Source organism: Carica papaya, chromosome 1 (genome assembly GCF_054855325.1).
Source record: "Carica papaya isolate Zhongbai chromosome 1, ASM5485532v1, whole genome shotgun sequence".
NCBI lineage: Eukaryota > Viridiplantae > Streptophyta > Magnoliopsida > Brassicales > Caricaceae > Carica > Carica papaya.
Genome location: NC_142309.1, coordinates 7,747,280 through 7,760,224, shown reverse-complemented (window position 1 = coordinate 7,760,224; position 12,945 = coordinate 7,747,280). Strand labels below are relative to the sequence as shown.

Here is a 12,945-nt window from a genome sequence, read left to right as displayed (position 1 = left end):
ATGTATATTATAATTTTATTAATTAGTTAAATTTATTTTTTAAAATATTTAAATATAATTTAATTATTTTAACTTTTTATATGAAAAATAAAAAGAAATAAGTATTTAAAATAAATAAAAAAATATCAAAAACTAAATTGTAAGGAAAAAAAAATAAAAATTCAATTACAAGGAAGTGCCAAATATTAAAATTTAATAATTTTGAGAATTTTGCACTTGGGGAAAAGTCGCCCCATGAATGGGCCCAAAACAAAACTCAAATACTCACGAAGAAAATTTACAAATTTAGGACGGAGGCACACAAACAAAACCCCCAAACACAAGCCATCTTTCCACCGGTTTTCGAATTCCCATTTTTTTATTTCGATTCTACTCTCTCAAGCTCTCTTTCTCGCTTACCTGCAAATTTCGAACTATCTCTTCGTCTTCTTCCCTGTTATTTTTCTCCAATTCTCTCTTCTAGCATCAAAAACTCTACCACCAATACATATAATACATGTTCGTTTCTCTCTACAACTCAATCGAAGCCGAGCACTGTCATCTTTTTGTTCTTGTTTTTGGTTTTATTTATCCTCTGAGATCTGCTTCACTCCTTGCACGTTTTCTGTTGTTTCCCCGGTAAAATCCGGAGCAGTGGAAAGTGAGTTCTTTTGCTTTCACCAAAATTGATATGAATTTCTTCTTGTATTTTGTGTTCTTATTGCGCGAGAAATGAAGATTCTCGTTTTCTTTTATTTTTTGGCAGGTATGAAGAGGATAAGAGATGATGTTTATGGTGGTTCTCAATTTAAACGGCCCTTTGGTTCTTCTCGTGGAGAATCGTAAGTTTCTCCCTTCCGTGTGTATGCGCTCATCTCTTTCGAGTTGGTTTTGCTTTGCTTTTTTCCCCACCTTGAATTCGGTTTCTGTCGCTGATTTTGGTGCACATCACTGTAATTTTTTGAAATGCTGTTATTTGTTGTTTTCTTCTTGGTGATCACGAGTAGAAGCATAGTTGATCGTGTTACTAGTCATGTTCTGTCTCGTCACCTTCAATTTGGTCTGTTAGGTTTTATCAGGAACTCCTGGGTTTGAGTTTGTGGGGGATTTCTTATTTGTGTGACTTGAATTAGCCAATGGCGTATAAGGTAGTAGTTTCAGAAATATGCTAGTTATGTCATGCTTGAAGCTGATTTAAAATCTTGTAAGGAATCTTATGATAAGTTGGTTATTTTAATTTGGTTTTGTATTGCTCTGTGGACAGCATTTCTTAGATCTTTGTTCAGTTTCGAACTCAAACCTCATTGATGGGTTTGATAAAAAATTTCTCCATTATTTAAGGTAATCTGGTTTTTGAAATAGGATATCTTTAACCTTCTTGATGTAGAAGCTGAAGGTAATTCAGGTTTAGATACATCTCAAAAAGGTTTTTGATGTCATAAAAGACCTATGCATAACGAGAAAAATTGTACATTGTAGTCTCCAATTTTATGAGCTTTCCTCCCTGCAGTTATGGACAATCCCAAAATCCAAGTGGAGGTATTGGAGCGGGAGGAGGTGGAACAGTTGGAGGCGGAGGAGGAGGAGGAGGAGGAGTGGTTGTGATAGGTGGCGGAGGTGGAGGAGGAGGAGGAGGAGGAGGAGGAGTTGTGGAATTGGCAGTTGGAGGAGGAGGAGGTGGTGGTGGTGGAGGGGGGGGAGGAGGAGGAGTGGGAGTAGGAGGGGGTGGGATTGGGGCCAGCTCACAGAAACTGACGACCAATGATGCCTTGAATTATCTAAAAGAAGTGAAGGAAATGTTTCAGGATCAAAGGGAGAAATATGATATGTTCCTGGATGTGATGAAAGACTTTAAGGCGCAACGGTATACTCATTGGACCATCTTAGTCTCTGCCAATAATGATCTGACTGTCAATGCTTTGTGACAATTTCTTTTTCCTTTCAGGACTGATACAGCTGGTGTAATTGCTAGAGTTAAGCAACTATTCAGGGGGCATAATAACCTAATATTTGGGTTTAACACCTTTTTGCCTAAGGGATATGAAATAACCCTCGATGAGGATGAAACTCCGCCGAAGAAAACAGTTGAATTTGAAGAAGCCATCAATTTTGTAAATAAGATAAAGGTGAAAGCATTGTTCAAATTATTTTGTAAATAAGTTTGTTATTATACTTTTAATGTATTAATTCGCATTTCCACAGAAGCGTTTCCAAAATGATGAGCATGTCTATAAATCATTCTTGGACATCTTGAATATGTACCGGAAGGAGCATAAGGACATAGATGAAGTTTACAATGAGGTATTTCTGTCGTGTTTTATTTTTTTCATTGATTAATACTCTCTCTATTTGCTTGCTCTACCTGTTTTTTTTCCCAGTCGGAAACTTTATTCTTCAGATTTATTTAATACTCCATGATATTGTTTGATGTCCATGCAGGTCGCAGCCCTTTTTGATGAGCATCCAGATTTGCTAGATGAATTCACTCGATTTTTACCAGATGCTTCAGCAGCGGCTCGGGCAAATAATGCTCCATACAACAAAAATTCAGTTCAACGATACAACGAACGGACCTCTGCTACACCCACACTGTGGCAAATGCATATGGACAAGGTAATTTGATGTTTATTTTTTCATCTATTTTAGTTGTATTGCATTTTCCCTGTTCTTCCCCTCAACTCTCACCATGAACTGATGGATCTCTCATTTCTAGCAACGTCGAAGGGAAAGGGTTGTTGGTTCACATGGTGATCGTGATGTCAGTGTTGATTGTCCTGAACCTGATGATGACAAGGCAATTATAAAAATGTCAAAAGATCAGAGAAAGCGTGGAGAAAAGGAGAATAGAGATAGGAGAAACCGTGATCTGGATGATAGAGAAGTGGAGCAAGATAACAATAGAGATTTCAACTTGCAGAGGTTTCCTGACAAAAGGAAATCTGCTGTCAAGAAGGTTGAAGGGTTTGGAGGCAATTCTAACTTTGCTTCCCATGATGACAAAGAGAACTTGAAACGTGAGTTGATTTTACTGTTTGGCGCTTGACCAGTGTACGTTTGTTTGCCTTTTTCTTTTATGTAGCTTATAGCCAGTTTTTTGTATATTTATGTGCATAATATATGCGAGCGCATGTGTGTGTATACTTATGCACATTGCTTTCTAGGTGAAGGATATTTTGCTTTTCAAATTTTGCGGTTAGTGGCTATCATGCATTGTACCATGTCCAATGTTTGTCCAATTGCATGTTATATGCTTTTCAAGCATATTTCATGTGCACAGATGATTTCACATTTTCACATGTTTGTTGGATTTCAATAACAAATTTCAGATTTCGCATCTTTCATGAATTTCAGTAAGAAAAATCCTTTCTTGTCAAAGTCTGTAACATATTCAGAAATATCCTTTGTAATTTTTTTAAGATTCTCTTCACTCAGTAATTTTAATCTTAGGAAACTCTAGTGAAAGGTTTTTGTCAACAATCTAGTTGTTTATTTCTTGTGTTTTACTAGTATGTGAATGTACCTTCTGGGAACATATGAAACAATTCCATGAGGCCTCCTTTTCCATGCTTGGGGGAGGATAGGCTTTTGAGTAACCTTTGTGATGGTATGTGCTGTTTTCAACTAGTCCCATTAATTACGTAAGTACGAGATTCTGTTTCTTAACAGTTTTGCGATGCCATTTTGATATTTTGTGTATGATTGTGTTTTCTGCTACTGTTAATTGTTTATCTTTTGGGTTTTTATGATTTTGTGCCAGGTATGTATAATCAAGCATTTGCTTTTTGTGAGAAAGTGAAGGAGAGGTTGAGCAGTGTGGATGACTACCAAGCATTCTTGAAGTGCCTTAATATTTATATCAATGGAATTATTAAAAGGAGTGATTTACTGAATTTGGTATGTCTCTCTCTACGTTTTACACTATTTCTAGTTGTTATCTTGGTCTTTCTGTGGATAAGGCGATCTTTCATTTTTGTAATGGCATTTAGTGAGCACCTAGAACATGGCTTATTGTTTCATCATCTTTTTTTTTTTTTGAGATAAAAAGAGTGAGTAGATTAATGTAGGTACCAAGGAGGTACTGCCCGTGTACAAAAAAGATTTATAAATGGTCAGTGAGAATATTTACAAAGACCGCGAAATCTTCAGGACGGTAAAAATCATGTCCCAAAGCCATAGAGCCTAACAAGTGTAGCTATCTATCTGTAGTTAGAGCAGTGTCTCTTTAGCCCTAAAAGCCCTATTGTTCTGTTCTTTCCAAATAATCCACATGATAGAGAGAGGGATGAGGTGAGATTAACCGTTGTCATATTTCTGCCCCTCCCATGCAAGCGGTTCTGATTTAACAGACCTAGCCATTACCCAGTTAATTCCAAGGAGTTTGTAAATAGAACACCAAAGGTTGAAAGTGAAGGGGCAGCCCATTAAGATGTGGTTGCTGATCTCAACATGACATTTGCATAAAAAGCATCTGTTCACCATAATCATCCCATGTTTCATCAAGTTATTAATGGTCAAAATCTGTTCTTTTACCGCTTCCCATGCGAAAAAAGCAAAGCGGGTAGGAGTCTTAGATTTCCATACAATTTTTGTGGGAAAGGGTCATTACGCCCTCTGCTGCTACCTGTCAGGTGATCATAATGTGATTTTACCGTGAAGATTCCATTAGCCTTAAGATTCCAGGTGAGACGGTCTGGTCTGTTGCTGAGATTGATAGTGGCAAGAAGATGGAGAAGGTCCAAACAATCAGAGTATTCCCAACCCTGAAGATATTTAGATGTATTTACGGACCAAGTGCCATCATATAACTCTTTGACGGAAGCATGTTTGTCTCTGGCGATGGCGTATATTTTAGGGAATTTGGTACTGAGGCTGACTGAATCACACCAATTATCATGCCAAAAACTGGTTTTGTTCCCGCTGCCCAATTGCCATTAAGAACAAGCAAAAATATCACTTTGTCGTTGCAGAATACTTTTCCAAAAACCCAGACCATCATTCACATTTCCTAATCTCACCAGTTCGGATTTGTGCATATAAATTTTAAGTCCTGATATCGCTTGGAATCTGAGTAGAATGCATCACAGGTTGAGAAGCATGGTGATCTCGGGTTGACAAAAGATAGGGGTGTCATCAACAAAGAAAACATGAGATATTTCTATTGGTGTTCTGCTGCCACCAATAAGGAAGCCTTTGAGCATGTCTAGCTCTTTAGCTTTCTCCAGTAGAAGATTTAAGGCCTCTATAACTATAATAAAAAGGAGAGATAGCGGGTCACCTTGTCTCATCATCTTGCATATGGTACCAAACATCCTTGATTTATTTTGGACGGGAATAGGCTTAGCAATTGATTATCCTATACTGGATTGAAGCTCGGCTGAACCACTTAGTGTCTATTTGACTCAGGTTTCTGTTACAAAAGGTAGAAGCCTAGTTGGATGCTAAAAAATGGAAGTCCCTTTAGGTAAAAGTAAATTGTTTTTGGCTTTTGATAAAGGTGAAATTAAAAGCTGAAAATATATATTTTGAGAAATACTTCTGCCACATAAAGTGAATGATTTTTTTCAATGAGTAATTTTTTTTATTTATGTCTCACTAATATTAATTTAATATTTCTAAGTAAAAATATAATTTTTAATTTATAATCAGTCATTTATTTATTGTAAATTATTTGGATGTGTTTTTATTTTAAAATTAAATAATAAATATTTAAAATTAATATCTATATTGAACAAACTAAATAAAAATGAAATTTAAATAAGTGTTTTAAAATAATTTAAATTATTAGAATTATTTTTAGAAAAAATTAATATTATTTAAATAATTGCAATAATTAATATTTTTATTACTATGCAATTTTTTAATCTCAATATTTATTATTAATTTCATAACAACATAGTTAAACCAATTTCCTCTCTCAAAAAAATTCTCTCTAGCTTTTCTGTTCTGCTGGGCCTTTGGTCGGCCGGCGACAAGATTAGCTATGAGTGCTTTCGGAAGAAGATATCTAGTCATAGAAAACAAATCTTATGATTTGGTGTGCAAAGGGAGAAAGCTGGATAGTTCACACGTTTCCTCCGTAGCCACACTAAAGAACCTCAGTAGCCACTCAACATCATACCTACCGAAGAAGATGAAAGTTCTGAAACCCCTTCCATATTTCAATAGCCTTATCCCATCCTGTCTAATCCCTTTACCAATGATGTCGAACGACTTTTGCTCGATGACCAGAAACTGTCTGCTTCCATTCAACATCCTTCCTTGCTTTGGCTACACCGTTCAACCCAAACGATGCGCCTCCAATGCCCACAACCACACTCTGTCACTTTCACCAAACCCTAACTACTTCTCTCTCCACCTCTGCCACCTCCATGCAAACACCCAACAGGTCTGTCACAGTCTCCTCTCCACCACTGCTTAACCACTACTGCACCACTGCACAGCCCCCACACCCAACACCAAACATACTCTCAGTCTCTCATGCTTGTCTCTCTCAAGTAATAATTAAGAAGTTGAGTAATTTGAACAGTTGACAGAGCAATTTGAACAGCCAATAAGTCACTGTGCGTGTCTCTCTCGAGATACATGAGACTTTATCAGTCTTACAAATTTTTCTTTTTTCTAAAGCCATTTTTTTGTTATTTCAGCATTTAAAAGTCCTCTTATATTGTATTTACAATAGCAAATGTTTAGAACTAAAAATAAATAGTTCAATTATTATATATTTGTTGAAATTTAATAATATTTTAAAAAATAAAAACAAAATCAAATTAACAATTAAAAATATTATAATGTCTTCTTCTCGTTTTATTTCATTTTGGTCATTTTAGTGCTACAACTATTTTCAGAAAATATAATAACTTATTCTTTTTCAAAGTGACTGCATCTTTTTACTATTATTTTGACAAAATCCTTAACAGTTTCTTTACTGAAAACATTTCTATTGAAAAACCATTTTAACAATATTTTTTATCACTCATAGCCCAAGCACCAGCCCTGCCAAATGTGTACTTAATAGCTTATAGATGAGGAAGCCCAGTCAAACATTTAACTTTACCAATCTTTGCCCAAATTGTTTGACAGGAGACTTCTTTAATGCTAACTAACTGTTTGATGGATGTAAGTTGATTCATATTTATGAAATATTTTATGGGTGTAAATTTTTTCAGACATCATTATTTTGAACTCAAAACAACTTTGATATTTTTGGAGGCTACAGTGTAAGTAGTCGAACCTACAGTTTATTATTGGTTTTATGTTAATCAATTCTCAGATTGTTCACTGGATTTCTTGGGGGAGAAGCAAATGAATTACCACCAAAAAGACACAAATACATAGGGCACTTGTATACGGTTATTTCTTATTATTTGTTGAACACTTGATGTTATTGACGCAAAAACATGGGGCACTTGTATACCGTTATTTCTTATTGTTTGTTGAACACTTGATGTTATTGCAAATTTTATGTCATTGTAAACTCTGCTCATAACAGGTTACTGACTTACTCGGTAAACACCCTGATCTTATGGATGAGTTCAATCACTTCTTGGTGCGTTCTGAGAATATCGGTAAGTTTTGAGAATTATCACTGGTCAAATTGTTGTTATTCATACACCGCTCTTTTATTTCATCTGATTAATATCCCTTTTACAGATGGCTTCCTTGCAGGCGTTGTGAGTAAAAGTATGTTGATGCCACATATCCATCGTTACTTTCATTGATGAAAAAGATATAAGACTTTTGTCAGTTTTTTGTTTTTTCATGTCATAATCTGAGCCAATTGGAATTTGGCAATGTCCCAGGACTTCTTTAATCTGTAATGTCTGGATATTTATGTTGTAGTTATTTTTGTTGCAGAATCACTGAGTGATGGACATGTATCCAGATCAGTGAAGATTGAAGATAAAGATAGAGAACAGAAACGTGAAATGGAGGGTGCCAAAGAAAAGGATAGATGCAGGGAGAAGTATATGTTTAAATCTATTCAAGAGCTCGATCTTTCTAACTGTGAACGTTGTACTCCCAGCTACCGACTTCTACCAGAGGATGTATGCAAAACCTGGTTAAAGTTGTTTATATGCATGCACATTTTAAGGGGTTCGGTGCTGATGCAACTCTTTGATTCTTTATTTTGCAGTATCCGATACCTTCAGCAAGCCAGAGATCGGAACTTGGAGCTCAAGTTCTGAATGATAATTGGGTGTCTGTAACTTCAGGAAGTGAGGATTATTCATTTAAGCATATGCGCAGAAACCAGTATGAGGAAAGTTTGTTTAAATGTGAAGATGACAGGTAAAAATTTGCCTGTAGCATGGTTCTTGCTTCAATTTTCCTTTGGCCCTTAGCTTGGTTTTTTTTTTTCTTTTTCTTTTTAAAATGTGGGCTTTTGTTTTGTATAAGTTGCAAATGAGATTTAAGTCAGTGTTCAGGATCATATTTAATTTCCATTGTTTCATCTTTTTGTTTTCTAGTGATATTTATAATCATATTTAGGTTAGGTAGATACCGTATGATAATTTGAGTTTGGTATTTAACAAGAATAAAGTTTGCAACAAGCTCCCGGCAAGGGAAGGGTTTTGCACTAGGGTGTCTTTATTGTTGGGGTATCGTTGCTATTCTGTCTTTCTTGTTAACCCACTATATGAAGCAAATGTAATTTTATAGGTAGCTCCATCAGTAGAGGCAAAATTTTAAACCACGTAAAATTCTTTTTGTCCCCTCTCTCGTTCTGGCATTTACTATAAATTTATGAGTTTTGTGCATTAGTATGTCCCTTAATCTGTTTGATTTTCTTGAAGGTGATTTAGATACTTGTTTGAATGCCTACAGATTTGAGCTCGACATGTTGTTGGAGTCTGTGAGCTCGACAGCTAAGCGTGCTGAGGACTTGTTGAATAGTATCAGCGAGAATAAAATTGTTCCAGATATGCAAATTCGTATTGAAGACCACTTTACTGGTTTGTATTTTCTTTTCGTTGGTTGTGGAATTATGTTCACTCTGTTTGAGGTTTCCTCTCTTTCTCTCTGCCTACTGTCTCCTCTTTGTACTGGCTGCCTGTTGCAGCTTTAAACTTAAGGTGCATCGAGCGTCTTTATGGTGACCATGGTCTTGACGTGTTGGACATACTCCGAAAAAATCCATCTCTTGCACTTCCTGTCATTTTAACTCGCCTGAAGCAGAAACAAGAAGAGTGGACTAGATGTCGTGAAGATTTTAACAAGGTTTGGGCTGAAATATACGCTAAAAACCATTATAAATCACTTGATCACCGAAGCTTCTATTTCAAGCAGCAGGATTCAAAGAACTTGAGCGCTAAATGTAAGTTGATTAATACCCTCACAAGTGGTTGTCAGTTAGATCTGTCATTATTATGGAGCATTTTATTTTTATTTTTGTTTTGAACTAGCTTATTTTGTTTTATGAAGCTATTATATTTTTGCTTTTAATATGTATAAATATCTTGGCTCATATTTGTTTAAATGACTGAACTTGCGGGAGAGAGAGCTTCTAAAATGAAGAACTAGATATTCATTGGTGATGCAAGATTGTGATTGCTTGCTGCGGTGTTTAGTTAGTAGTTACCCTGCGTATGTAAAAGTGTGATCTAGGACAAAGAGAGCTTGAAGATATAACTTAGAGAAATTTTATCAAGAACCAAGGTTGGATACCATGGGCATCAATAATAAAAAATAATATCTTAATATTTGAATAATTGTCATGAATAGTATACTTAATGATTAAGTAAGGAAACTATTTTTATAGGCACCAAAATACAATCAAAATAAGAAATCTAGAAAATAGTAAAATAAGCTAAATAATTGACTAATCAATATAGAAAAATAACTAAATAACATCCTAATTAAACAGGTAAGAATAAACATATGCTAAATAATAAGCCTGTAGTTAAATTCCTAAATAAGTTAACTACCTTAATAATAAATTACATAAATTATATCCCTTCAGGATCTTCTTATTCTGCAGCAAAGTGTCTAGTTCATATCCTACCATAATGAAGCTTTGTGTTCATATTCATGTTTTCTTTGTTTAATGCTCTACAAAATATCAGTTTCCAGTACCTAATTATTTTTTTCCTCCCATTAGCTGGTGGTGGAGGTTGATTGATAGAGTTTTTAAGAGAGAGGTTCTTTCTTTAATGGAGAGAAAAATATATATTGTGATAGAGAAAGTCCTAAGAAAGTTAAAGAAGGAAAGAATCTTATCGTATTTTGTCAGTATTAGACACATTGAGATAGTTAATTTGAACAGAGTCAAAGATCTAGATATTCTGATACTTAATGTTAAAACTTATTGCTAAGGGTTCATTGGATGTATTTCACATGTTCTCTTTGTCAACATAACATATTATTGTTGATTATCGAGAGCAAAAGGGTCAATATGAATATGTGTGATTGATGGCTGCTGATTAAAACCGAACGAGAGAAAGAAAACCTACATGTTTTGACTAGACGAGAGAATCAAACTGGATGTGGGCCAAGCATACCTACACAGCCAACGTTGTCTCTGTCAGAGGGGGGCAGTCAAGATGTTCCCTTGGAGCAGAAGATTGCTAGTCATTAAAGGCTAGTTGTTCAACGTTGTCTGCGAGGGGAAGAAGTCGGAAGGTATAAGGGTGAGCGAAAAGGGGAGGTGTTTTGGGGTTTCGATTTCTTTTTGGGAAGATGAAGCGGACTGGTAGTTGGGAGCTCTGTACGTGTTTTACTGGACTAGAGGTGAGAATGTATGGGTTCATAATGGGACGGGAATGAGTCAAAGTTTGTGGGTGGCCATTGGCGCTAACATGAGAGGAAGGCTCCTAGTCATACAGAGCAAAAAGGGAGGTAGTGAGTTGAATTTTTATCCCTGAAGGCTCACAGGCCGACGGATGGTGGAGGATGATTGTGGCACTATTCAGAATGGTATGGAGAAAATTTGAGTTGGTGGCCATCTTGTGCTGTCTAAACTGCAGAATGGAGCTGTGGGTGAGATTGGAGATGAGGAGAGAAAGAGTTTTGTGAAGGAGGATTTGAGACAGGGAAGCTGGGTAAGGAAGAGAAGACTGGGTTTTAAATAAGGTGGGATCAAATTTAAATTTCAAAATTCAAATTCCCAAAATGTGGGGGTGATGCGTCTTTTTGGTACTATTTTGAAAGTGAATAGGCCTCGGTTTGGAGAGTCCAATCACGAGAGTAAAGACATGTTGTTTAAGCATTTCACATGGGTTGAGAAGGGAAAATGGGTTGGGGGGCCGAGCCAGGGAAATGGGTTAAAAAGTTGGGTTTCTAGTTAAATCGTATTTGGCGACCCGTGACCTAGAAAGTACAACAGAAACACGGTGTTGGGTATTGGAGGTGAGGGGGAGACCTCTCAAACGGCAACGATGTCGGATGCGAATTTTGATTACAACTCAGCAAGGTTAACAAAGGAGAGGGGGAGACTAGTGGTCTTGGGAGGAGGAAGGATTAGGTATTGAAAAGAAGAGAGAAGTCGAAGTAACTGGGCGTGACACGCCGAGAATAATGTAAGGGTTTATGCCTGAACTCTATCGGTGGTTCCGGTGGAGAGTGACGTGGCTGTAGTTACACCTAGGTGAGATTATATGGTTGTGTTGCAGAGGGGGGAGGTGATGGCGGAGGATGAGGTAGGGAAAAAGGTTAGAGACTTGATTGAGGAAGAAAACTCTAGATGGGTTCTTTAGAATATCAAGTGGATTAAAACATGCTTGGAGTCACTTTTGACGGTTTAGATGAGTAGGTTGTGAGGCTCTTTACAAAGATAGAGAGAAGAAAGTGAGAGGGGAGAAGTTAAATCTGAAGCAAAAAATATACAGAGGGTGGTGGGTTCTAGAGAATTGAGAAGACTGCAGTCAAACATAAATTATAACAATCCGCAGAAAGGGAAAAAGAAGGGGGAAGGGTGTTTGGGGATATGCTTAATTCATGTTTGGTCGCATTATCTTTTGGAATGTTAGAGATATAAATGACCATAGGAAATACATGGGCTTAGTGGTTGTACGAAAGCTGGAAACTTAATTTGTTTTGTCTTCTGAGATTTGAAATGGAATTCACCTTTGACGGGATTATCTAGAGCCTTTGGAAGACTAAAGAGATAGGTTGGAAAGATCTACTAGCCAGGGGGGGCATCTGGAGGGATTCTGGTTTTATGGAATGATGGGGTTCTTGAATATGAGGAGGTGTTTTGGGGAAATGCTCTGTTTCATGCCTGTTTGAAGATCGTAGAAAAGGGCGGAGATGAGTGTTCACCGATGTCTACTACAGAGGCGAAGAGAGAGAGAGAGAGAGAGAGGTTTGTTGTGGAAGGATATGTATGACCGTAAGCAAAAATGGATTTTCCATAGATTGTGGGAGACGATTTCAATATGGTTTTGAGCATATATGAAAAGTTAGGTGAGCATTTCTCAAGGGTTTTTGCTGAAAAGTTTAGGAAGGCTCTTGACAGATTTGATCTGTTGGATTTACCTCTCATGGGAGGTAAATGGACTTGGTCGAATTAGAGACCTCAACTTAACTTGTTTTCAAGAATTGATAGATTTTTGGTGTAGGTTTCCTGCCAATTACAAATAACAATATGAGCCAAAAATTTTTGCAATATACTACCTTTGATTTTTTCCCTATTTGTCTAGTCTCCAATGAGATCAAATGAGGTCATTGTCCTCCAGGTTCGAGGATAAATAGTAAAAAGGCAATGGTTTATGCGACAAGATTGGTGAGTGGTGGAAAGAAGCAACGGTGGTTAGCAAGACTAGCTTTAAAGTGGCTTAGAAGATGAAGATAGTGAATGCCAAAATTAAGTGGTGCAAGGAGGTGCAGAGGGGTGATGGTATGTACACTCAATCTCTACTAAATGATATTGAGGAAATTGATAGAATGGAGGGGAGAGTGTTTTGTCCCCCTAAAGAGTTGGCATGCAAGGAATCCATAAAACTTAAATTTATAAACATACTACAAAAA

General features: G+C 36.6%; 1 protein-coding gene across 1 annotated transcript in view; it reads left to right on the top strand.

Annotated features, from left to right (window-relative positions):
- The first annotated feature begins 292 nt into the window (after positions 1-292).
- SNL2 (SIN3-like 2) overlaps positions 293-12,945 on the top strand; it is a 46,064-nt gene continuing 33,411 nt past the window's right edge. Inside the window, exons 1-14 of the mRNA XM_088217631.1 lie at positions 293-640; positions 746-821; positions 1,490-1,843; positions 1,925-2,105; positions 2,182-2,280; positions 2,419-2,592; positions 2,693-2,993; positions 3,737-3,873; positions 7,469-7,544; positions 7,630-7,659; positions 7,834-8,024; positions 8,114-8,268; positions 8,806-8,933; positions 9,041-9,295. Of these exons, the coding sequence (XP_088073757.1) occupies positions 748-821; positions 1,490-1,843; positions 1,925-2,105; positions 2,182-2,280; positions 2,419-2,592; positions 2,693-2,993; positions 3,737-3,873; positions 7,469-7,544; positions 7,630-7,659; positions 7,834-8,024; positions 8,114-8,268; positions 8,806-8,933; positions 9,041-9,295 (2,155 nt within the window). The 5' untranslated portion in view covers positions 293-640; positions 746-747. The remainder of the gene's footprint in view (positions 641-745; positions 822-1,489; positions 1,844-1,924; positions 2,106-2,181; positions 2,281-2,418; positions 2,593-2,692; positions 2,994-3,736; positions 3,874-7,468; positions 7,545-7,629; positions 7,660-7,833; positions 8,025-8,113; positions 8,269-8,805; positions 8,934-9,040; positions 9,296-12,945) is intronic.